The sequence below is a fragment of the Oryctolagus cuniculus genome, chromosome 14 (genome assembly GCF_964237555.1).
Source record: "Oryctolagus cuniculus chromosome 14, mOryCun1.1, whole genome shotgun sequence".
NCBI classification, from domain to species: domain Eukaryota; kingdom Metazoa; phylum Chordata; class Mammalia; order Lagomorpha; family Leporidae; genus Oryctolagus; species Oryctolagus cuniculus.
The window spans coordinates 32,370,290-32,397,250 of NC_091445.1; the positions used below are offsets into that span (position 1 = coordinate 32,370,290).

At 42.7% G+C, this 26,961-nt stretch overlaps 1 protein-coding gene across 4 annotated transcripts in view; it reads left to right on the forward strand.

Moving 5' to 3' along the window:
- Positions 1–26,961, forward strand: part of MAN2A1 (mannosidase alpha class 2A member 1) — a 169,822-nt gene that overhangs the window by 5,302 nt on the left and 137,559 nt on the right. For 3 of the 4 annotated variants that reach the window (XR_011381959.1, XR_007922515.2, XM_051853587.2), the window contains exons 2-3: positions 17,966–18,220; positions 21,147–21,291. Coding sequence is in view for 2 of the 4 variants with exons in the window: in XM_051853587.2 (XP_051709547.2) it covers positions 17,966–18,220; positions 21,147–21,291 (400 nt within the window). In the remaining 2 variants the exon portion in view is untranslated. Of the gene's footprint in view, positions 1–12,598; positions 12,815–17,965; positions 18,221–21,146; positions 21,292–26,961 lie in introns of all 4 variants that reach the window. The other variant, XM_051853589.2, reaches the window with a different exon arrangement.

Here is a 26,961-nt window from a genome sequence, read left to right on the forward strand (position 1 = left end):
TCCTGTAGAGGAGCTCACTCCTGGGGCTTGCATGGTGCAGTATTAGCCTGGTGCGTGCATTCTGGCTCTCGAAGTTATATTATAGCTTTTCTGAGAGTATGCATTTAAGTTGTTATTTGCACTTTTCTGCAGGCAAGTGCCTACTGTCTAGTAAATATGAAGAGTCTTTCAAATGTTCATGGAAAATGCATATTATGAAAACAAACCATGGGTGGATTTCATCAATTTTCTACACCAAAATAAACTTAGCTGTGCATTTAGAAATATTAGGTTAAATATTATTAAATTAATATTATAAGTGCAACATTGAATGTAACATGTATTTGTATCATAAAATGTAATGTAAATATTAACATTAAACTTGAAAATCAAACATATTATTTTCTAATGAAAAGATGACCTTTAAACACTTCCGTTTAAAATGGTACTGACTGTACCTGTCGCAGCCTGTGTTTCAGAGCTTCACAGCCTTTTCACTGTGGACATTCAGAGTGGTGGAAGTCCTCTGCATGGTTGATGTTCAGCAGCTTCCCTGCGTTCTGCCCAGGATATGCCAGCTGCACTTTCTGTCTGTCTCTCTCTCTCTCTCTCTCTCAATTGTAGCAATCAAAACTGTCTCCAGACACCATTGAATATTCCCAGGGGGAAAATCCATCCATCCCTGTTGAGAAGCACTTTGGCTGTGGTCTAGCCAGAGGCCTCTCGTTTCTGCCCAGAGCACTTGGTTAGTGTTTTGCATTCTAGGAAGGAGTGACCGGAAAGGCTTAGTTTTAACACTCAAAAGGAAACCTAGCATTATATGAACTGCACTATTTCTCTGGGTGCTCAAAGTTCACATATTTAGGATTCTATATTTCAATTTTTTACAAAAAATAAAAGGGTAAATTATGTACATATGCAAGTTAAGGAAAAAAATGGAAATTACGTTGGAACTTATTTTTTTAAAAAAAATCTTTACCAGTTGGACTTATTCTGAGAGAAGCTTACAGTCAGGTGGCACTAAATAGATCACTTTTTACTCTACAAGGCAAAGTGGAGGATGGCAGTAGTCCTGATTTATACCCCTTGCCTTTCAGCATAGGGAGATCAGAAACATTCATTGGTAACAAGGTTGTATAAAAGTCTTATGCAAATATAATTTTGAGATTCTGAAGTTTTCTCTGGCAGACTGTTTACTTTTCACAAGTGTATCGCTTTGCTTCCTCTGTTAATTCTGATGATTGTGTTAATTGCATTTTGTATGCCTTCTTGAAATGGGAAAAAACAGGAGAGAAACCAGAAAATGACGTGACTAGAGACTCCCCTCCTGTTCTTGTCATTTTGTCCTCTAAACAGCATTTTGTGAGAAACAAGGACGAAGTGGGGATAAGAAAAAAAGTCCTGGGAAATGTCTCCGTTTTTTTTTTTTTTTTTCTGTCCCAAAGGCCTCTGGTCTTGAGCTCTGCCTACGTCAGCTGTTAGCCAAATTGGCCTGCTGTTTTCATAAGGCAAGGAGCTTGGAGTGGTCTTTACATTTTTCAAATGGTTAAATAATGTTTAAAATATCCACAATCATTGGCCTATGCATGGTCTCTGGTGGCACTCACACTACAATGGCAGTTGAATAGTTGGGATAGAAACTGGCCCACAATTCCTCCCCACCCCAAATATTTGCTATCTAGACCTTTTCAATAGAAGTTTTCAAGTCCTTGCTTTCAGCTGTATTTCTCTCATCAACATTGGACGTGAACTATATGATTAGATCTGTTGAAGCAAAGGTGGGTTAATTAAAGAAACACACAGGGCCGGCGCTGTGACATAGCTGGTAAAGCTGCCACCTGCAGTGCGCTGGCATCCCATGTGGATGCTGGTTCCAGTTCCAGTTCTCTGTTATGGCCTGGGAAAGCAGTGAAAGATGGCCCAGTTCCTTGGGCCCCTGCACCCGCGTGGGAGACCAAGAGGAATCTTGGCTCCTGGCTTCGGATTGGCGCAGCTCCAGCTATTGCAGCCAGCTGGGGAGTGAACCAGCAGATGGAAGACCTCCCTCTCCTTCATCTCTGCCTCTCTTTCTGTGTAACCCTGACTTTCAAATAAATCTTTAAAAAAAAAACAAAAACACACACTTCTCATCAACTGCTTACTAAATAAGTGTGGTTGTGAAGCCTGTGTTTTTATGTGTGGTTCCAACCTGGTGTTGTCTCCATGCTTCGTGGGTTTCCAAGTGTCCTTGGGGAACTTTATGCTGCACATGGACTTGCTTGACTTGTTTAATTTGTTTCCCTTCTATCACCTGAAGCTTTCTCCTTCTAGGACTGCCCTGGGAGTGAAGGTTCTGGACCGTGAACCATGCAAAATTGATCTGTAACTTGAGCACTGAAAACCAGGACTTTATAATTTTTTGGAGCTGCTGTAAATTCACAGGTGACCCGAATTCCGAGCCTAATCTGACTGTGTGAGCGAGCATGGTAGAGGAGAGATCACACAGTGGTGGTGTCTGCATAAGCCATGGCAGGACTCTGGGGCCCTACAGTTGCTCTGCTTGGAGGCCAAGAACCATCAGGCGCTCAGCATGGGCCCAGGCTGCCTTTCTGCTTCTCAGAGAAGAATTGAGCCCTGCTAGCTTTCATCCTTTTCTTCATTCTTCAAAATGATGTGTCACTTTCTTCCCCTTTGTATCTTCAGAGTTCTAGTGTCATTTTTAAATTGCGGTAGACTTATTTTGACCAAAAAAAGTGAGTGTAACACAGCTCATCAGTATTTACTGTTAGTGTTAAGCAGAGATTTTAACACCTCCCCCCCCCCCCCCCATTTTTAAATGTCTGCTTTGCTGCAGTTTTCTTGTATGAATGGACTTTCCACTGGCTTCCTTTGCAGATAGGCGCCTCTGGAATAGTTTTTAGACCCCAAATCTAACCCCAACCTTTTCTCTTTCCATTAAACTTTAGTGTCCTGATTTAGGAGTTTGGAGAGTTGAGGACTTTGTTGATGATTTTGCCTTTCAAAATCACATTCACAAAAAAACTTGTTTTTAAATTCCGTTTTCCAAGGATTAAAATATTTATTTATTTGAAAGGCAAAAGAGGCAGCCATAGACAGAATTGGGAGGCGGGTGAGATATCTTCCATCTGCTGATTAATTCCCTAAATGTCCCCAGTAGCAGGGCTGGGATGGCCACAGCCCTGAGATGGGAACTCGGTCTGGGTCTTCCATGTCGACTCAACTGTTTGAGCCATCACTGCCACCACCTAGGGTATACATTGGTACTATTAGCTGGAGTCAGAAGCACAGGTAGAACTTGAACCTAGGCACTGCTTCTGTGTGGGATATAGGTGTTCCATGAGTGGTTCTGTATGTAACCTTAAATATATGTTTGTGTCTCTGTTTTGATTTTGCTCCAAAATTGTGTTCAGTTACAACAGATGAGGATTTTAATTCAGGACCTTCTTATTATAATTTATTAAAAGTTTTGCGTTTAACTCCTGTTTGATATACATTGATAAGTTTTAGTGATGTAATCACTTTTCTTTTCTTTTTTTTTTGCTTTCAAACTTTTATTTAATGAATATAAATTTCCAAAGTACAGCTTATGGATTACAATGGCTTCCCCCCCATAACGTCCCTCCCACCCGCAACCCTCCCCTTTCCCACTCCCTCTCCCCTTCCATTCACATCAAGATTCATTTTCGTTTCAATTTATATACAGAAGATCAGTTTAGTATACATTGAGTAAAGATTTCAACAGTTTGCTCCCACACAGAAACATAAAGTGAAAATTACTGTTTGAGTACTAGTTATAGCATTAAATCTCAATGTACAGCACACTAAAGACAAAGATCCTACATGAGGAGTAAGTGCACAGTGACTCCTGTTGTTGACTTAACAAATTGACACTCTTGTTTACGGCATCAGTAATCACCCTAGGCTCTTGTCATGAGCTGCCAAGGCTATGGAAGCCCCCTGAGTTCACTGACTCTGATCATATTTAGACAAGGCCATGGTCAAAGTGGAAGTTCTCTCCTCCCTTCAGAGAAAGGTACCTCCTTCTTTGATGACCCATTCTTTCCACTGGGATCTCACTCGCAGAGATCTTTCATTTAGGTTTTTTTTTTTCCCCAGAGTGTCTTGGCTTTCCATGCCTGAAATAACTCTCATGGGCTTTTCAGCCGGATCCGCATGCCTTAAGGGCTGATTCTGAGGCCAGAGTGCTGTTTAGGACATCTGACATTCTATGGGTCTGCTGTGTATCTCACTTCCCATGTTGGATCATTCTCTCCCTTTTTTATTCTATCAGCTAGTATTTGCAGACACTATTCTTGTTTGTGTGATCCCTTTGGTTCTTAGTCCTATCATGATCAATTTGAACAGAAATTGATCACTGGGATTAGTGAGATGGCATTGGTACATGCCACCTTGATGGGATTGAATTGGAATCCCCTGGTATGTTTCTAACTCTACCGTTTGAGGTAAGTCAGCTTGAGCATGTCCCGAATTGCACATCTCTTCCCTCTCTTATTCCCACTCTTACATTTAACAGTTTTATTTTCTTGATCTATGAACTTGAGAGGTTAAGGTCTTGAGTCCCCCTCCTTCCACACACTATATCAGATGAGAGAGTTGGCAGTTGATCTTGTATTCCCTTTGTTCCATCTTCTCATTTCCACCCTCTCTGGGCCATCTGTTTTTTTTTTTTTTTTTTTTTTTTTTTTTTTTTTTAAAGATTTATTTATTTATTTGAAAGTCAGAGTTACACAGAGAGGAGAGGCAGAGAGAGAGAGAGGGGTCTTTCTTCTGATGGTTCACTCCCCAGTCGGCAACAGTGGCCGGAACTGTGCCAGTCCAAAGCCAGGAGCCACGATTCTTCTGGGTCTCGAACGCAGATGCAGGGGCCCAAGGAAGCGGGCCATCTTCTACTGCTTTCCCAGGCCATAGCAGAGAGCTGGATTGGAAGTGGAGCAGCCAGGTCTTGACCCAGCGTCCATATGGGATGCCATTGCTTCAAGCCAAGGTGTTAATCCATTCTTTTACATCACCTCCCCCTGCCCTTTTAAAAATATTTATTTATTTCAAAGGCAGAGTTAGAGAGAGGGATATTTTCCATCTGCTGGTTCACTCTCTAGATGGCTGCATTGGCCTGAGCTGGGCCGATCCGATCCAAAGCTGGGAGTCAGGAGCTTCTTCCAGGTCTTCTACCTGGGTGCAGGTGCCCCAGCACTTGAGCCAATTTTTGCTGCTTTCTCAGGCACGTTGGCAGGGAGCTGGATCTGAAGAAGAGCAGCCAGGACTTGACCTGTCGTCCATATGGGTTGACAGTGTCATAAGTGGCAGCTTTACCTGCTGGACCACCACAGTGCTGGCCCCTCCCCAAACCTTTTCTATCTTCTGCATTTCATTGGGTGCTTAATGTGCTGTAACTTTCCAAAAATTTACAACCAGTAAACAAAGGATACAGGAGTCCAGTTAGAAGGAATGAGTTCAAGAGCTCTGTTTGTATAACCTGGACTGTATAATAATATGTATTGTAGGGATCTCACCACAAATAATGGTAAGTATGAGTAATTAGTAATTTTTTTTTTTTTTTTACAGGCAGAGTTAGACAGTGAGAGAGAGACAGAGAGAAAGGTCTTCCCTCCGTTGGTTCACCCCCACAAATGGCTGCTATGGCCGGCGCCGAAGCCAGGAGCCAGGTGCTTCCTCCTGGTCTCCCATGGGGGTGCAGGGCCCAAGCACTTGGGCCATCCTCCACTGCCTTCCCAGGCCACAGCAGAGAGCTGGACTGGAAGAGGAACAACCGGGACAGAATCCAGCTCCCCAGCCCGGAGTATGGGCCCAGTGAGCCACAGTGCCAGCCGAGTAATTAGTAATTAATTAGCTTCACTGAGCTGTTCCACGATGTCTGGAGTCTGTGTATTTCAAAACAACATGTACATGATAAATGTATAGTTTTTGTCAATTAAAAATAAAAAAATAAAACCAGTTAACATTATCTTGACCTTCATAATAATGTGAATATTATTCATTGCATATCAAGTTTGGCCTCAGAGAGCAGGAAGGTTAATCTTGGATTGTTAAACCTGTGCTACTCAGGGAAATGTTCTAAACATCAGAGCAAGTGAATTCTCTTATCTTCTGTTCCAGCTGCTGAGAATTATGCTGTCTTTCAGTTTTTTCACATCTGGACCATGACATCCTCATATAGCTTTTTGTTTTTCCTGTCTATTTCTAATCCTTTCCCTTTTTCTTACTGACAGAGGAAATGGAAGTTATTGAATCCTATCTATTGAATCTCATTATTTTAAAAATAGTTTGACAACTCAGCATGCATCAATATTGTAGTCCTTTGTGTTTCTCAGGGTTGAAAGCCTTCCCCCTCCCCTTTTTTTGGTGTTGTCCACAGTTAGTATTTACTCCAGTTACTGTGTTTCTTCCAGTGCTGATAGTGTTTTGTTTGCTTTGTGATGGGAAACCTGTCCCTGCAGGGTGAGCATCTAGGGGCCTGAAGTAGTTCCCCTCTGTGTGCAATCTGGCTTTGGAGGTGACATTTTTACCTGTGGAATATTAGAGGATGGAGGCTTGAGAATGTGAATCATTCTCAGAAGCATTTTCTACATAAAAAAATTCCCCAGTTTGCATTTTTAGAAGGTTATTTTTAGTAGTTATTTTTTAACAGTCACCACCATTCCAGAAAAGTTCCACAGAAGCCTATGAAAAAGTTAGACATAGGGGTCAGTATTATGGTGTAGCAGATAAAGCCACTGGCTGCTCCACTTATGATCCAGTTCCCTGCTAATGCACCTGGGAAAGCAGATAAGGGTGGCCCAAATACTAGGGCCACTGCACTTACATGGGAGACCTGGAAGAAGCTCCTGGCTCCTGGCTTTGGGCCAGACCAGCTCTGGCTGTTGGGGTCATTTGCGGAATGACCCAGTGGATGGAAGATCTCTCTTTCTCTCTTCTCTCTCTGCTCTCTCTCTTCTCTCTCTCTCTCTCTCTCTAGCTCTGCTTTTTCAAAATTAAAAAAAGTTAGACATAGAATTTTAGAGTGTGGTGGGCCCTTCAAGCCCAGTTAGTTTAGTCCTTGCTTTTTTTAGGTAAGAGCACTGAGCCATGTAAACTAGACCTTATCCATTTGCCCAGTCATAACATCTGTTGGATTTGCATCCTGACCTTGTAAGAATGGCCTTTGTGCTATATTCTGTACCCATCATGTGCTTGAGAACTTACTGTGTAGTATTACAGAAATTATGGTAGACATACTGGATATGTTACTTGCCTTGAAAGAGCTTCTTAGTTATTTTGGAAACCCAGCTACCTTTGGTGGAATAATTGGAAATAGTTAAGTGCTATTTATTCATAAAAGAGTTAAAGAGGTTAGATGGTGCCTGGTACAATGTAAGTGCTCAATAAATGCTAGGTGTTACTGTTAAAGAGATGGGTAGAGTACCTTTGACATCCCAGGTACTATTCTAGGTTCTGGGGATAAAGGAGCTAAGCATAAAACAAGAATCTCTGATCTTGTTTTATATCCTTTATATATTTAGAAGGAAGTTCAGAAGCAGAGCTAAGTTCTGATGATGACCTAGCTCAAATTAACCAAAGGAGAGGGGCAAGAAACTAAGCTTTTCCTAATGGGTGAAACCCAGAGGGAGAAAGTACATTGCTCAGGTGCAGTACAGAGCTTTGAAGGCTTGGCGTCCCACAAGAGCCTGGCACCTGAACAGGTGGGAAATTGGCTTCATTTAGAATCAGTGTTTGGTGCTTGTCAAGAGTAGTTGGGAAAACATGGTTGGTAGTTTGGGATTAGACTGTGAATCACCCTGGGAGTCAGACTGAAGAATTATGAGTTGGATGGTAATGAACCACTCAGAATGCTTGAGAAAAGCAGTGTTAGGGAATAAATTTTGTAGAAAATTTTAGGCCTGGAATGGAGCTAAGAGAATATTCAGCCTAGATTATTCTGGTAGAGTGTGTAGGAAGACTCAGAAGCAGGAAGGCAGCTGGGAATCTGTTTGAGGTAAGGCAGACAGAAGGCAGTGAATCCCTGTACCAGCAATGAATTGGCTACAATTGAGACATTTTGGAAGGAGAAGCACCAGGGCTTTCTAACAGATTTGATAAAGGGTAATGCTGGGTGGCTTGAGTCAAAACTTTCTCCCACCTTTTTCCTTTGGGATGTTGGAGATTGGAGACTGGTTGTACCTTTTACAGAAGGAGGTGGAGTGAGATGTAAGCTGCTTTGGGAAATCATGCTCAGCTTCACTTACTATGTGGTGGGCCTTAGTGGAAACAATCCAGTGCATTGGAGTGAGGGATTGGGGAGTAGGGGTGGGGTGGGGGACAGTGGGACGGGGCAGGCCATCCTGGTGGTCATCAGCAGAGTGGAGGCAGAATGAACTCACCCTGGGATTGTGCTTGGTGAGAAAACAGCAGAAAGCCAAGTGCATTTCTTGTAGCCAAGAGCCCTGCTTCTTACATGAAGATTATTGTGCAGCAGATGTTAATGAAATAAAGCAGCTTGTATTCAAATTGTCAGAAACTGGCTCATAGAGCAGCATCTTTGAGAAAAGATAAGATTATCATAAGGAAGGGTTTCAAAGAAGCATTTCAGTAGGAGATGTAAAAGGACCCTTTTCATTTTTGGCACAAATTATGAGACTAAAGAATTTTTTCTAGGTTATAAGATAAAAAATAGATTATTCTCTGTGTTTTTGTATATGGAGTGGGAGGCGGAAGATGGGAAGAGAGTTGGTGGAACTGGGGTGAGGGAGAGAGTGATTGATTTGTTAGGGATCAAAAGACTGGCTTGTAAGCTCCTGGTTCTTGTGAAGGTCAGACCAATTTCTGAGAATATCCCCAGCGTGCATCTTGTGTATAGTGAGAAACAGCCCCTCTGGTTGTTTGAGGGTCAACTCTGCGAACTAAAGAAGTAAAATCTGTCCTTGGTCCTGAGCTACTTCTTGTAAATTTGTGGAGACAATGATTACCACACTCAAGATGCACAGTAGTTCTTGTGACTTTCAGGTAGAAGATTCAACTGGTAATTGTTTTTAAGAATAAAATTTGTAAGCAACCCAGGGAATCTGTCCTTAACTCATCTTTGATAGCTGATGATATGATATTTAGGGGCCAGCATTGTGGGTTAAACCAGTGCTTAAGATGCCAGAATTTCATTATTGGGTCATTGATTCGAGTCATGGCTGTTCCACATCCGATCCAGCTTCCTGCAGATGTGCCCAGGAAAGCAGCAGCAGATGGCCCAAGAACTTGGGCTCCCCTGCCACTCACATGGGAGACCAGGATGGAGTTCTGTGCTCCTGGCTTTGGCCTGGCCCAGTCACAGCTGTTGTGGCCCTTTGTAGAGTGCAAGAGCAGATAAAAGATCTGTCTGTTCTGCTCCCAAACCCCACCCCAGTAACTCTACCTTTTAAATAAAATGAATAAATTTTAAGAAAAAAAGATACCCAGAAGTCTGTTATTGTATTCTATTGGATTTGTTGCTTCTTTGGTATTTACTATATTCCACCATGCCCTTGTAGACCAGGGTTCAGATGCTTTTTTTTTTTTTTTTTTTTTTTTTGAGAAAGGTGGTAAGAAAAAATTGTAAAGCATTAAAATCTTTGGTGCTTGTATGAAGTAGTGAGGAAATTGAGAATTTAGAGCAACTGAGATGGGGTCTTGTGGAAAAGCTGTCTCCTGCTTGTAGTGAATTAAAGGACTGCTTCAGAAAACGATGAGAGTAAATGAGATAGAAAGGGGTCTGATTACTTAAAACAGCCCTGCCTACAGGGGCTCCCCAAACTGTTTCTGTATGAAACATGACCTCAGACATGTCAGTTGCATTGATTTTCATAGTTTAACACTGTTTAGGTTGACTGGTTTTTTTCCATTACTAAGTCTCTTTTTACACTGAAATTGAATGTGTTGACAGGACTTTTTGTCAGCAGATCCTAAGGTACTATATATGCCATTACCCCAAGGGGAAGGAGCTTTGGGAGTGTAACTGGATGGTGCATAATGACCCTGTGTACAATGACAGGCATATGTCAGAAAGCACAGGACAGAGACCAGCAGTCATGGATGTGAGGATAGAACACTGGGCCCCTGGGGATTATTCATGCGGCTTCTTGGGTGAGATGCACTGTTATCTCACAGTGCTACATATATGAATACAAATATTAGCAATAAGTTTTAAAAGAAAAATCACGGTGACTTAAAAATATTTCTATAAAAAAAGAGTGTTCTGTAGAACAGTTTGGGAAGTGCCGAATTAAAGAAAGAATTCCATTAGTCAACAGTTAATTTGCTTAGTGCTGCTTAGTTGCAGTTACTAAATGGATTTGTGAGTAATAAAACTGCATTTTATTAAAATATTTTATAATCCAAACCCTTTGCCCTACTTAAAAACCCTCTCCCACTAACAGTTGTTGAAAGCGTATCCATTTGGAAGAATTTCACCTTGTACAATAGCTTGGTGCCTGCAAGGTGGCTTCAACAGGAGGTGGTTTCCATGTATCCTTGGGCTGGTTCAGGTAAGGGCCATTTGGTTCTAATCTGAGCAGGCATCTGGAAACCCCCAGGAAGGAAATGGAGCCCACAGGAAATACCAGCACGTGGAGTCCTATCCTGGAGTAGAGATGGCTTGCTCTTGTTCCAGGTCGGGCTGGGATCCTCTCTAGTTCTGGTAGCTGCTGAGTGGTTGCCCAGGCACAGTCACAAGTCCCTTGAGTACCCTGCCAGGGTAAGGGATGCTGTGCTTAGAGTCTCACCTCTTCCCCTCAGTCATACTTGATGAGTTCCCAGCCAAAATGTATCTCACTCTTGAGTTTTGGTAACATATTATGTAATTAAGTATTGTTTGTACTCACCAAGCTAGTGACCAGTGACTGCACAAAGACAATACCTTAGCAGAATACCAAGGCATGTGAAACTGCAGGACTAGAAAACACCTTTTGGAGATCATTTGTTCCTGTGGTTTGTGGCTTGTTGATGGAGAGGAAGAGGTGCCTACAAAATTATAGCCACAGCCCTAGTTCATACTCCTTTGCTTTCTGGTCTCAACATGATGCATCTCAAGGGTTGGAATGAACAATTATGAGCTCCTTGTCATGGTGTCAGACCAGAGAGCCTTCTTGTTAAGTGCCCGGGTCTGACTGAACAGCAGAATTTTTCTGTGTGTGTTGAGCAGTGGTTGGCTGACTGGGACTACTGCAGTAACGATGACACCCCTGCTGGAAATACACCCCCTCTCTTAGCAAATCTCACTTTCTGTATTTAGTTTAATGCAGCGGTTCTTAACTGGGAATGTGAGAACCGCCTGGCAAGCCATTTAAAATTCTAAAAGGCGGATCTGTGCACGCTCTCGAGGTAATCCTATTTGTTGCTCTTGCTGGAATTCAGAAGCCTGTGGCTTCTCTCCTCTGTGTCCATTGACACCAGCACTCACGTATCTGACAGTTGCAGAACATGTCTGCCTCTCCACCAACTCCTCTCCACCATCCCCCGTTTCTCTGAAAAGCCACCCATTACCTTTCAAGTTGCCCCAGTTAAAAACTGAGAGGCCGTGTTTGCTCCTCTCCTGCCCCTTCCATTCCTAGTCTATGCATCCTGTCTTGTCTTTTCCCATGTCTCCACCTCCACTGCCCTGGTCAAGGCCACCATGTGTTTTCCCTGGCAGACTTTGCTCACCTCTGTACCTGCCCCCTTGGAGCTCCAGGATGACCTTGAACCCTATGTGTTTGCTGGCTATAAAACTGTCCATGATGGAGATGTTGATCTTTTTTTCCCTGGAAATTATTTTCAACTGTAAAGACTGATTCTGTCACCTTCCTCTTCTATTCAGTAATAGGTATAGAGCCTTGTTAGACCAGAATGTGCCCTGCTACACAGCTTGCAAAGGTGCGTGGTCTCACCCTCTAGATGTTGTCCACCCCTGCATTAGGAACATGCTCATGGCAGAATCCACATCCAGCAAAATTCGGGTGTGATGGAATGATAGATTTAATCTAACATTGTTAGATTTGAAAGGAAAAGGTGAAGTAAATCTGGAGTTCCTCATACATACACTTTGGGGTGAAATTTTGTTGCTGTAGAATGCTCTTTTAGGTGGTTATGAACGTGATATTTTTAAACCCTCTTAACTAGTAACTTGATTTGGTTGAGTGCAGATTTTGTCCCACTACCACACTAGGAAATATCTTGGTGATTCTGTTTCCCATGTCTCACATCAAGTGAAAGTCATGGTCTGTTGAGCCATGGTTGTTGTGGTAGTGAAAATTGAAGCCTTCGGCTGGAATGAACAGAATCCATAATCCTTGTCCTGGGAAAGGAGCCACACGCTCGACCCTTACCTGAGATCATTGTGACCTAGTGGTCAGCCATCTGTCATTCCCCAAACAGTCCATGAAGACCACCTTATTAATTAGGAATTTCTTTCCCATTTTGTCTTAGCTATTTTTTTTTGGAATCTGAAAAGTATTTTTGATTAAACTTTCTTTCTTAAAAATATTGTTAGTCTTTTGCTTTTATTTGTATTATTTTTGGTGTAAATTTAGCAAATATAACATTCAGTACCTGCTTGTTTTAGAAGCCCAGCACTTTTTTTTGCTTCTGTTTTTTCTCCCAGTGAATATTCAGGATCTTCCTGTGCACCAGGCTTTGTGCCTTGCATCAGAGTAGCTTGAGGAGCAGAATTGCTGTGGAGTCAGTTTTCGGTATAAAGACTCATTTGGTGGTGAAAAGTGGGAGGCAGTACATGAATAAAATAGATGACAATACGGCTGTGGAGAAATCCAAAAAGAAGTTGAGATGGAGAATAACACGAGGAGGAGGCCTATTCCAGGTAGGGAGGCTGGGAACCCTTTGCAGAGGTGGTGTCTGGGTGAGAGTGGAAGCACTGTGCAAAGGTGATGAGAAGGGTGGAGGAGAGCCTGCTGGGAACTGAGATAAGATCAGGGTGAAGGTAAGTGGGGGGTGGGGGAGGGAGGCAGGCAGATGCCTGTCCTTACTGACTGGTGTAAGATATTTTAATTTTATTCTAAGTGCAACAGGAAACCAGCACTGAATACAGAGGAAGGTGTGTGGCCCAGGAGGGTGTGGTGAAGCATGTGAACATGGAAATGGGAGATCAGTTAAGAGGTGTCTGAGCCAGGCTTGGGGGTGGGTGGTGGGATTTGTTGGGGACTTGGAGCAGGGCATGGACAGTTGGGAGGGAGAGAGGGAGAGTGACTCAGCAAGCCTTCTGGAGGTAGTATGTTTTAGTGTGTGGTGTATGTGTGTTGTCTGTGTAATGTGTAATGTGTGGGTTCTTGGGGTGTGTGTGTGTGTAGAGGGTGAGAGAGACCAGAAGTCATTAGGAGAATCCACTTGCTTGATCCCAGAGTCCCAATTCAGGCAGTCTGTGCGCTGGGCAACCAGAGCAGTGTCTCAGTCTAAGTATACAGGCCTGAGAACCATGGAGGCCAAAGGTGGGACTCTTAGTCTGAGACCAAAGGCCCAGCTCCCAGGGGGCTGCAGGTGGGAGTCCTGGAGTCCTGACATCCAGGAGAGGAGAACGGAGGGCCGGCTCTGGATGAGAGAGCAAGAATTTGCCTGCCTGTGTTCGCCTTTGGTTCCGGCTACCTGGATGGTGCCTGCCCACACTGATAGCCCTCTTCCTCACTCTGTCCACAGCTTCCCCTCCCCTCTCCTCTTGCTCCCCCTCCACAGACACTTGCCAGTCTCTAAGCAGTGCCAAAACACCTGGTTTCTCTCTTGTGCAGAAGAGTCTCAGTGCCTGTTAAAGCACTGAGAATAATGACTGCTTTCCCAGCCCCTGTTTCCATTTAGTTCTGTTTTCCCTTGGACCATTTGATACCCCCATATGTGGTGCTGCACAGTTGAGAATAAGGTGCTCTAGAAATGGAGTTTGATGGAGCTGGATTTAGGGGGTTAACCAAGAGAACAGAGCCCTGGAGCTGTTGCTAGCCATGGCCTTGGAGGCAGGCAGAGATTGGCATTTGGGGTGGGAAGGAGGAGGCCCCACCACTTTCTGGTTGCAGCAGGGAGGAAGGTGTGTGGCCTCCTCCAGGTTTGAGGGATCACAGGGACTCCAGTTTCCAGCTGCCACGGTCCTGCCTGGGGCAGATCATTATGGAGCAGGCTGACAAATTTAGCCCAGGACTCACATTGTTGATTTTGTTCATAGAACCGAGCAGGGCTGTCCTTTTCTCCTTTGTAGTACACTTTAAGTTTGCTCTCTCCAACTCTTTGATATCTGCAATTTTTTTTTTTTTTTGCTCAGTTTTTCTTTTTCACCAAAAGTGAAATAAATCAAATCTCCTAACCTTTCCCCCCTACTCCCCAGCAGTGCTGCAGCACGGCCTCCCTATAGAACTGATGCACAAATCAAAAGAATAAAGTGGTTTTCTCATAAGTGATTCTCTTGCCCTACAGAAAATTGTCTTTTTCAATATTACTATCAGTATTCTTTGACTTGTCAGTGTAATTGAAACATTATCTCTGATTTCTGTTGCTTTAATGCAGACTACAAGCACATCCTTTTAAGGTCGTACCACCCTTGTCTGCCTCGTGTGCAGAATTTGCTTATGAGGTCTATTTCAGGAATTTTGGCTGTTTGGAGGGAGACTTGACTCCACTTCATAATGCACTTTTAAAACTGATTTTCATTAGACCATTATGCCACCATATCCCTAGGCCACAATTTTCTGCAAGTACTTAACTTCAGTTCAGAATTCCAGGTACTGATCGGTAATTGTGCCGTTAAAGCCACGGTGAGATGAGAGTGATCTGTCTTTATGAAATATCTCCCATAATGTTTATCTTGAAGAACACTCGTCCACAGGTGCTGGAGCCAAGACCATGGGAGAAACAGTAGAGGAGTTCTTTTTCTCAGTGCACATGCATAGAGCTGTAGTCAACTTTGCTGTGTATGTGGCTCCAAAATAATCCTTTCCTCAAAGAACAGAAAGATCTGGAGAAATGTAGACACCTGTGTATTAAAAACTGTAATGATGTAATGCAGAGACTGTATGGTAAAACATGTGACATCTGTCAGAGCCCTGGAATGACGGCATTTTAGACTAAGCTGAGGCGGTATTTTGCCCGTGTGCATAGCTTGGCTACAGCAAGACGAGTCAACATATTCTCATTGTGCTTGGAATAAGAAAAGCTTGATTTACTGTCATCTGCCATGGTGGAAATAACAAGCAGCACGGAAGTAGGTTTTTGTATTCAGTACTGAAAATACTCAGCAGAATTTATCTGCAGCGATTTCAGAAAGTCACAGGCTGTGGTGTTGGGAGAATGAGGGAAGAGAAGTTGCCCCTTGGGCTGGGTGGTCTTTGATGGCACAGCTGTTTGGGGAAATAGATATGGATTGAAAACTGTGTACCTGGCTCTCAGATACGGTTAGCTGCCCTAGGTTGAACTTTGGGTTTGCCAGCTGACTCTCTTTGGTCTTTTCGCAGAGAACATTCCTAACCATTCCTAACTGACGTCTGTGTGTACGTTCAAAGAAGGGTTTGTGTATGATATGGTTCAGCAGCTTTGATGATCTAGAGCTACATGCTTCATCTGGTCTCTCCCCACTGTCCCTTGTGTAGGGTTTCAAGTTCCCTTTGCTTTTCTGTCTACCTGTAAACTGATGCTTATTCTCTCCCTTGCTTTTCACTAAGGGAAATGGGACTTGCAGGATGAGATCTGTGCTAAGACCTTGTACTTCGTGTCTCTCTCCAAGCTGAAGAGAGAGCAGGCTCCCCCGCCACCCCCGTCTGCCTCTGCCTCTCCCCCTACCCAACCCAGCCCCAGGACTGCAGTCTGCTGTGGGAAGTGCTATTTCTATCACCTGTGTCTTTGTAGTGGGGCCTGTGAGGGCGTCTTGCAGGTCTGTGGAGAGCCTTGAGCTCCTTGTCTCTCTCTCCTCCAGGGCTCCACCTCCAAGATAATTTGCTGCTAATTTTGGCCAATTTTTTTTTTTTCTTATTCCAAAATGTCTTCCCTAGTCTCATCAGACTTCCCTCAATTCTGATGTACTCTGCTCAGGTGATGGCCTTTGTAGTACAGCTCAGCCTGTTGCCATCTTCCCTAACCTTCCTGGGAGTAGAGTTCTTACATCTCCTGTCCCCTGCCTTGGAAAATCAGTAAACATTCATAGGCTAAAAAAGAATATAAACATCCACAACAATTTTTAGCCATGTTCATATGTGGCTTTCCATATGTTTTTTTCAAAAGTGTATCATGTCATATATACTAGTCTTAGCTTTTTCTCTGCTTTTATCTCTTGAAAATATATTTCCTTATATTTTTATTTTTTTTAAAGATTATTTTATGGGACAGTTAGAGAACTTCCGTTTGTTGGTTCACTTCTCAGATAGCTTCAGCAAAGGGCTGGGCAGCTGAAGCCAGGAGTAAGGACCTTCATCCAGGTCTCCCACATGAGTGGCAGGGGCCCAAACACTTGGGCCATCTTCTGCTGCTTTACCGGGTGCATTAGCAGGGAGCTGGATCAGAAGTAAAGTAGCCAGGACTCAAACCAGCACCAGTATGGGCTGCTGACATTGCAGGTGGTGGCTTAACCTGCTGTACCACAATGCCAGCCCCATATTTCTATTTTGAAAAATGTTTATATTTCTGTATTTTCAGTGGGTAAAGGCCATTCCCTGATAAAGGTATATCATTTGACCAGTCCCTACTTTTGGAGATTTAAGTGTTTCCTCTTTTTCCTCTTTCTGCCTTCCTGTTACTTCCTGGTGATGGACGTCCAGAATCATCTGTTAAACTGCATATAGTTGTTTTTAAAACATAATGTGAATTTTTGGGAAGTAGGAGTAGGCTATTGCAAGTTATGACATCGCCCTATGTATTTCAAGACAGGAACCCATATTTCATGCACATCTGTCTTCCTAGCATGTAGCATTATGCCAGACACAGTGGGTGTTCACTAAAAAATTGTCATTGAGTTCCAGCAGTATGACAGATTTAGGAGTGTCTGCTTGGTGCTTGGAACCCTGGAGACAGGGGGAACAAGATAAGGTTGGTCCTTCCTCTCATCAGCTGGGGTATGATTCTGTGTAACAAGGCTGTGTTTTCAACAAACTCCTTGTTTGAAAAGTGAATGTACAGGGGATGGGGGCTGGGAGGGAGAGAGATCAATCTTTAATCTGCTAATTCACTCTGCAAATACCCATAAGACTTGGGGCTGAGCCAAGCCAAATCCACAAACAGAATGCAGTCTGGGTCTGCCATGTGAGTGGCAGGGATCCAACGACTTAAGTTATCACCCATTGCCTTCGAAGGCGCACAATAGCAGGAAGCTGGAGTTAAAAATGGAGCTGGGACTCGAACCCAGGCATTCTGGTATGAGATTGGGGCTTTCCAAGTGACATTTTTTTACTGTATGCCAAACACGTTCCCGGAGGTGCCAAGGCTGTTAACTTGAGGGTTAGCTAGGAAAACTAAAAGGCCACTCAGTATAGCAGAAGCAGTCAGAATGACTTATGGTGCAGTTTCTTGGGGAATGTTCATTTTGATGGCTAATTAAGAGCTGAGTAATTGGTTTTCTGTAGATGTTATTGCTTATTTAGTATTGTCCACTAGTGCTAACAGATTGATAAGGAATGATCCTTTTCAGGTTCATACTGTTTGATCCTTATGAGTAACTCAAATCAGTTAAACTTAAATTTAAAATTTCATATCTGGATAGAATATCCATCTGTACTTAGTGATTTCACAGACCTAAAGATCTTTTAGGATTGGATTTGGGAAGAATGGGAAATAGATTGGGAACATTTTAAATTCTTCTGTTGCACATTTAAAAATGTGATTACTCAAAGACTGCAGCCATGGAGAAGACTTATTGCTGAGAATTGGTGCTTCAGCCCTGCCAGCTGTCCTTGCTTTCTTCCATCCCACTTACAACAAAGTGACGGGTGAGTGGCTGTCCTCTTGTCTGTATTAACGTCTCATGTAGCTGCCTTTTTCTTCTTTGTTGTAGGGCCAGCTCTCCATGTTGCAAGAGAAAATAGACCATTTGGAGCGTTTGCTAGCCGAAAATAATGAGATAATCTCAAATATTAGAGACTCAGTCATCAATTTGAGTGAGTCTGTGGAAGAAGGTCCAAAAAGTTCACAAGGCGACTTCAGCCAAGGTGCTGGCCCCCATCTTTTGCCATCACAGTCCTCCCTTCAGGCCCACCCTGCAGACTGTCTGTTTGCTTCACGGAGTGGAAGTCAGCATCCAGATGTGCAGGTAATGTGTACATGGGAAATAATCAGCAGGCTTTTTTTTTTTTCAGTTTTAGATTTGATAATTTCTGTTCTTGCTTGGTAAATGGCTTCAATTCTTCTCCCTTTGTGAAATGATTTGATAGTCACATGCTCACTGGTATTCTTTTTAGTGATAAAAATCTGTAATTCATTGTTTTCATATTTTTTTAAATAATTATTTATTTATTTGAAAGTCAGAATCACACACAGAGAGAGGAGAGGCAGAGAGAGAGAGAGGTCCTCCGTCCAGTGGTTCACTCCCCAATTGGCTGCAACGGCCAGAGCTGCACCCATCTGAAGCCAGGAGCCAGAAGCTTCCTCCAGGTCTCCCACGTGGGTACAGGGACCCAGGTGCTTGGGCCATCTTCCACTGCCATCCCAGGTCAAAGCAGAGAGCTGGATCGGAAGATGAGCAGCCGGGACTAGACCCGGCACCCATATGGGATGCCGGCGCTTTAGGCCAGGGCGTTAACCTGCTGCGCCACAGTGCCGGCCCCCGTTTTCCTATTTTATACTTATGTGAATAGGCCTTTCTGTATGCTTTCCAGATCTTATTTCCTGTAATCATGGAAAAATCTTTTGAGGTTTAAGTCTTGCCAAAGAAATTTTCTTATTTTCTTTGGAGAATACAGGAAAAGACCTGCTCATTACTACATATCTGCTATATGTTGTAGATTTCATCCATGTAGAGTTAGATATTTTCCTGAATATATTTTTGTGAAGGGGAAGGAAAATAAATCTTCTAGAACTGTGCTTTCCAGTGTGGAAGCCGCTCCTCACAAGTGGCTACTGAGCACCTGAAATGGGGCTAATTTGACTTGAAGACGGGCTCTACCTGTAACATACACACAAGGTATTGTGTTTTTGAATTACCTGTAAAGTACTTTACTCATTTCTGTATTGATTACATATTGAGGATATCAGTGAAAGCATGTCATTAAAATTCATCTCACCTCTTTTATAGCACTAGAAAATTAGAAATTGCTTATTTGGCTTATGTATATTTTTCTAGGACAACACCGTTCTAAAAGGAAATGGAGTTGTAACGAGGTCAGAAAGGACTATGCCTTTCTTCAACTCAGGGTGTGTCACTCGTGTTGGCTCAGCTGCACAGATTAGCAGAGGGCCGTGGTTACCCATGTGTCTCAGACCAGAAACTAGAACTTAGTGAGAAGACCTCAGGGGGTGAATATTTTAAAGTTGGACAAAACTTGTAGCTTCTGGGCTGGCTTTGGAGTAGGCGTTTTCCATTCACTCTTGAGGGCAGAGAACATGGTATGATCTCAAGGTAATGGCTCACAGGCCAGTCTGGAAGCTGGGGATAACGGAGCTGGCTAGGCCATGCGCTTGTAGCCTTCTCAGCCATTGTGTGGCCAGATTCAGATAGGGTCAGAATACAGTGCTTGGCTTGGATCCTGTGAGGCTGGGGTTTTTTTTTTTTAGGGTTTTATTGAATACTACTTTTTTTTTTTTTTTTTTTTTAAGATTTATCTATGTATTTCAATTGCAGATTTAGAGAGAGAGAGAGAGAGAGAAAGACATAGACCTTCCCATCCACTGGTTTACTCTCCAAATGAGAGCAATGACCAGGAGCCAGGAGCTTCTTCCTGGTCTCCCATGTAGATGCAGAAGCCCAAGTCCTTAGGATGCCCTCCGCTGCTTTCCAAGGCACATTAGTAGGGAGCTGGATCAGAAGCAGAGCAGCTGGGACTTGAACCAGCACACACATATGGGATGCTGGCGCTGCAGGCCATGGCTTTAACTCACTGTGCACTTGAATATGTCTTAAGTATTTAGCCTTGTCATCCATGCTAAGGGAACAGGAAAACATTTTTCCCCTGTGTAATTCTAGGCTGAAAAGAGAGAATTGCAGAGCAGCTGTGGAAGGCAGAGTGAGACAGTGGCTATGAGGAGAGCTCCAAAGAAAGATCCAAAAGAAACAGCAGAGAATTTCTAATCATTTTCCTGTCCAGCTGGTCCCCCAAAATTTCTGGGCTAATTCTTGGAAGGATTTTATTTTATTTATTAGAGTCATAAATTTCATAGCAAAAGAGATGTCATTGGCTTGGAATCCTGTACAATCACTTTTATATAGTTTGGTATTTTTAAACTGTTTTGAAACTCATTTATATAATATTAATTAGGATGTAACTTTTATTAATTTTAACAATTAAATTTTACTTGAGATTGTGTTCTTTGTCACATTTAGTATAACAAAGAATATGAAGGATTAAAGTAGAATCTTAGGTTTTCTGGCAAATGTTTTTGTCCAAATAAGTCATTACTAGAAGAAATACTGCATTGGAATATTAGGAAACATGTAGATACTAAAAGCTAAATCTCAGTTTTAAGACTGTCCTGCATTTTGAATGATTATGCTAAGTTGGCCCTGTTGTGTTTTATTTTTAGAATAAGAATAGTAAACATAACTCATGCCAGGTGGAAGAACAGTTACAGATGCATTTTCATTCAGGAATAGATTTTAGAAATATGTGAGACTGATTATAAAAAAAGACAACTCAGAGTAGAAAACAAACTCATTTTGAACATGCTAAAATATCCAGTCTTCACATTTCTTCAGAATTTTTTTTATTCATTGTTCTGTTCCTATAAATTTCTTTTCAGTTCTGTAGGAAGTGAGGTCCGGGAAGAAGGAATGGAATGGAGTGATTGTCTTCAGGAAGCAGGGTGGGAGGGGATTATTCACCAGGGCAGTCGGTGCTGCAGAAGCAGCGTTTCAAGCCTTTGAAAGGGAATTGCATGTTTTTTGCCTCAAACTTTTCCATTCACGTTTCTAGAGATAGTTGTGTCTTGTGAAGCCTATGCGGAGAATAGCAGTGAACAGGTGTTTACCAGCAGTAAGATTAAATCAATAACCGCTCAAGTGTAATTCTCTTCTGCATGTTTAGATGCTGGATGTATACAGCCTCGTCCCTTTCGACAATCCTGACGGTGGAGTTTGGAAACAAGGGTTCGATATTACCTATCAAGAGGACGAATGGGATGCTGAACCCCTTCAGGTCTTTGTGGTGCCTCACTCTCATAACGACCCAGGTAACATGCTCTTCAGCAACAGCTAGAGGAGGGCGACTCTTTGGGCCCGGAGCTTTTAAATTCGAATCTGGTAGAGCCACTTACCAGATTTTCAAGCCATTTGCTTCTGGCTTTTAATGGTCATCTCTTCCTCTTGTGTGTCATTGTATTTTAGCGTTCTTGGTTTATCAGTTTATGATGACTCTTACTTATTCATTTATTTATTTTTGTCCCCAGAGAATTTTTTTTTTTTTTTTTGACCATGAGGGTAAGGAGGAATTACTACAGTCAGGGGGACATGGGAGTTGGTGTGCATTCTTGTCTGTATGAGTACACAGGCACAGAAAGTGCAGGGCTTGTAAAGTTAATTGCAGCATTCTTTTTGGAATGTATTTCCAAAGACTTCTTTTAAAGGACTTAATTATGTATCTGTTACTTTTCTCAGTGGCTGAACTTTGTCATTACTGTCAGAGGACTGTTACTCACCTTGTTCCTTGACTGCTTTTTGTTACCCTTAAGATTCATGTATCTTCTGCGTGTGCCATTTGTTTATTGGCGTGCATTCCTTTCTTCCGTATTTCTAAGGCCATAGAACTTGTTCCTCCAGGTCTGGACACAGGATGTAGCAGGATCTTTGTGTGTGTGCTCCTTCTAGATGTGAGAACTAGTCTGGGAAGCAGAGCTTGGATACTAACATGTCTACATTCCCAGAGGCCTTCAGTATTTTAGCATGCACAGAGATACAAAATCCTTGAAGGCAAAACTACTCTGGAAATTGATGAGGAACAGTTGCATTTCATCGACTACTGACGTGGTTTTGCTGCCTTTCTGTTTTCCAGCAAGTCCTTTTTGGTCCACGTTTTCCTCAGCTGTATTGTGAGTCATCTTCCGCCTTAATCTTAGCCTGTGCCTTTCAAATCCAAACTCAGAGATGGCTGGGCATCCTGGAGAGACTTCTGGGACAGCAACCAGGGAGAAGGGCTCTGCTGTGTGTGGCCCTGCATCCCTGGACACCCTCAGCAGTGTATGCAGCGTTGGTCATCCAAGTGGAGTTATGTGTTGGACAGGGTTAGTTACCAAGTACAGAGGGCAATGAAAATCCCATCTGATCGCAGTTCCTTTTGCTGTTGACTCCCAGCAGTAGTGGGTTAATGAGAACATTTGCATATAGAAGCTGCTTGTGGAAAACAGCTTGCCAGGCCCACACTCAGAGAGGGGAGGACACATGCTTCATACATAGGACCTGAGACTGCCCGTGGCACTGCAGGTTTTTAAAAGCATAAATTTCATATCCACTCTGGAGTGTTCACTTATTGAGTGATACAGTGGAAAAACCATTGGTAGTGTTGTAAGTTGTCCTTTTCTCTCACTGCCAATCACATACAGTGAATTCTTAGCACTAAATTGCGTGTGTGATGCAATTCCATTGTATAATCTTCCTCGTAGGTTTATAAATACACTTCAGTGTGTCATGCAAGTCCTTCTCATCCAAAACCCACTTCTGCTCTCTTTTTTTGATTTTTTTGACCTTATTATCCTTTCTCTGATTCTGTCATCCTTAATTTCCACCCATCTCGTTTCTTGTTATTTCATAACAAATGGGCACTTATGTGTAATAGTGGTTTACCAGGCAGGGTGCCAGATGCTTTACAGTGCTTGCAGTCACCCTTGAAGGCTGGTGCCCCTGTGCACAGCAGAGTGGTTGCACTTTTCTAGTGTTTTACAGGTGGGAACGGGACCAGAATACTTCCCTGCCAGTTTCCTTGCCTCTTCCATGAGAGTAAAGTCATGTGACAGAAAACATATGTCTCTCTCTTTTTTTTTTTTTTTTTTTTTGACAGGCAGAGTGGACAGTGAGAGAGAGAGACAGAGAGAAAGGTCTTCCTTTTGCTGTTGGTTCACCCTCCAGTGGCTGTTGCGGCCGGCGCGCTGCAGCCGGCGCACTGCGCTAATCTGATGTCGGGAGCCAGGTACTTCTGGTCTCCCATGGGGTGCAGGGCCCAAGTACTTGGGCCATCCTCCACTGCACTCCCGGGCCACAGCAGAGAGCTGGCCTGGAAGAGGGGCAACCGGGACAGAATCCGGCACCCCGACTGGGACTAGAACCTGGTGTGCCAGCGCCGCAAGGTGGAGGATTAGCCTAGTGAGCCACAGCGCTGGCCAAACATGTCTCTTAATTATTCATTTAGTTGAGAGGCATGTGCATATACACACACAGGCGCGCGCACACACACACACAGTGGGAGGGAGGGGGCTGAGAGAGAGAGAAAACGAGAATCCAGTGAGCTCTCCTCCATCTGCTGGTTCAATGCCCCAAAGTCTGCAATCGCTGGGCCTAGGGGAGGCCAAAGCTGGAACCTGACAACCCAATCCCTGTCTCCCGTATGGGCACCAGGAACCCAGTTACAAAAGCCATCATGTGGTGCCTCCTAGGGTGTGCAATGGCAGGAAGCTGAGGTCAGAGCCATAGCCAGGTATCGAACCTGAGTACTATGACGTGGGATGCTGATGCCTTAACTGTTAGGCTAAATGCCTGCTCCCTTGTGTCTCCAGTTCAACTCTATTCTGTTGTCTAGACCAGCATTCGGCATAGTAATTGCTATGTGTGTAAGGCCCTCTTGGACCTGTCTCCTTGCCCCTCTGCTGCATGCTCAAACTGTCCGCACATCCACGCTTGCATGTGACATGCTTAGAGATGTAAATGTTTACAGCATTTTGCCATGGCCTGCCGGCTCCAGCATAAGCTCCTTAAGGTCTGGAACTGTGTTTCATGAACCACCATGTTGGGAATGCTCATTGTGGTTCAGTTAAATAAGGGAACGCACCAGTGACTCCAACTGACAGCACTTGGTCCTTAGCCTCTACTTTTTTTTTTTTTTTAATATCCATCCCTCCTTCCTGATGTCAGCTAATGTATGTCTCTTAAAAAAATCTTAATTAAAAATGCATTTTTTAATATTATGTACAAACAACAGAAATCTGAAGCCCTTTGAGGGCCAGGTTTGGCCCTGCTTTTTAGTTTTTGCTTATTTGCATTGTGGTTCCTGCAGTGGTTAGTATGTGGTCCTTTGAGAAGACATGCAAACTGTTCTTGACAGTAATAAATGAATCTGTCTACTTTGTCTCCTAGCAACTACAGTTGAATATTTTTGTCTTAGTAAAAGATGTTAATGACCCTTAACCCTCAGACCCGTCTCCACTTGAGGAAAAAAATAATGATCAGAAACAGATCTTTTCAAATTAAAGCAATTTTTGCTATCAAGCAAAATGCTAGAGAAAAGAACCTGCCGACTATTCATAGTAGTTTTTCCTTATCCCTAACATAAGGGAATACTGATAAACTGAATTAATGTGTGAAAAACAGCATTGCTCAGGTCCTGAAAAACCACTCTTTGAATGTGCAGGAAAAAGCACGTGCACATGCATTCCAGGTCACAAGGTGACCATAGTGAGAGCTTGTTGTGCGACACCCGTAAGTGCATGTGCAATTAGGCAGTTTGCCTCCTAAAAGAGATTTATAGAAATGTGTTGGCATTTTCTACAGCACACTTTAAAACAAGCTGTAGCTCCTAGTTTGTTTTATCAGTAGATTAGTAGTCCATTGTGTGTAGAAATTTTTAAGATTCCTGTCATTAGGCCCCCAACTTAAAGAATTTATATGTAAACCTCTGCCTGTGATGCCAGCATCCCGTGTGGGTACCAGTTCAAGTCCCAGCTGCTCCACTTCAGATCCTGCTCCCTGCTAGGGAATCTGCGAAAGCAGCAGAGGATGACCCAAGTGCTTGGGCCCCTGCATCCACATGGGAGACCTGGATGAAGCTCCTGGCTTCTAGCTTTGGCCTGACCCAACCTGGGCTGTTGTGGCAATGTGGGGAGGGAACCAGTGAATGGAAGATATCTCTCTCCTCCTCTCTCTGTAACTTTGCCTTTCAAATAAATAAAAAATGAATCTTTTAAAGAAAAAGAATGTATATATTCCTGTGTTTTTATATGCTGAGTTTTTTTTTTTCTTTTTAGACTAACCTGATAATATTCCTCAAGGAAAGGTGCATTTCTAAATATGTGTGTATCTTCATAAAATTCCGACTTATGTCTTCTTCTAGTCTATAAGTACATGTAACAATTGTCATATAGCATTTAAATGGTTTATGCAAGTAAAAACAAAATTGGAAAGGAATTGTTGACAATGTTGATAACTTTGTTCTGTTATGCTTTTGAAAAGTTTTGAATCATAGACCATGAAATTAAATGTTAGTTGACTGATACATGTTCATGTTGTATTTAATAAGCTGATTAAAACACAATTACAGCACCTTTGTATCTACAATCTTAATTCTTTGCTTCCCACTAGTTAAACTGCTGAAATATTTAGTTAATTTTCCTTCAAGGAAATCACAGTGTGTAGAGGGACGATAAGGCATGCTAAATGGAAGGCTGGACGGCATATTGTTAGTTAAGCAATTTGTAAAGTGAACATTAGAAAATAATCCCCCATGTGGGATGACTCTAAAATAGTGGGAAGGCCAAGGCCTGAGAGTAACACTGGGAAACAATGTTATTGTGTGTTTCTGCAGTTCTTTGCAGAAATTTTAATTCACTCAATGACTAATGAGGATTTTCCAGCTTTTTCTTTACTTGTGAAACTAAGAAAAGAGATTTTCACATTTTGGTACTATTTTCACATTTTGGTACCTAGAAATACTTATGCAGTCTTATTCTAAAATAGTAAAAAAAAATGAGGAAATCATGGTACAAATACTGTTTTTAGGCATTTCTGTTAAAATGTCAATTGCAGTCACAATTTGAAAACAGTTGTGGCCAGCCATGGTTGACTAATAATGTGGATGATAGGTCCAGAGACTTGAGCATCTGGGTGCCAGAGGCAACAGCTGGCTGGAATGAGATGGTCACAAGGAGAGGTGTGTCCAGGCACACAGTTTGGCGGTCCTACCTTTGATTTAGCTACTGCAGGATGAAGAGGTGTCTTTGGCTTTGACAGCTGTGCTGGGAAATTGGAGTTTCTAGTGCTATAGTAGTGCAAGGAGGAACTGAGAGCTAGCCTTCAGTGCCTGTCCTCATCAGAACAGACCAAGTGCTCAGTGAGGCCACATGTAACAGGTGAAGGCAAGGGTGGCTAGTTGGATATGGTCATTTGCTGAAAGTCAGCCAGTTATACATTGTCCAAGGCTGCTGAGATGAAGCTCAGGTTTGTATCATACTGAAATCCATGTTCTTTCCTTTTACCTTACTGCCTATTAAGGTACTTGATTTCATTCAAATGATTATTTTTTCTTGTTTTATGTGTTTTAGCCAATTTAGCATGTTTAATATGGACTCTGGATTGTTGTAGGGTCATTAGATTAGGCACATGAAAATACAAGATGCGCAGTTAAATTTGAATTTCCACTACACAGTAGATTTTTAGTGTGTGTCTATGAGGTTACTTCAAAAAGTTCATTAAAAGTATAATTAAAAGGTAAGTTTACTTTTGGTGTAAACCTTTTGTGAAATCCATGCTTTTTTTGTCAGAATATACGTTTTCCATGAACTTTCTGAAGACCCCTTGGATGTGTCCCAAATATGACATGTGACATACTTGTACTAAATATTGTTTATCTGAAATTCATGTTGTATTTTATCTTGCAACCTTAATTGTTGAGAAGATGATAGCATTTAAGAAGTAACAGTTAC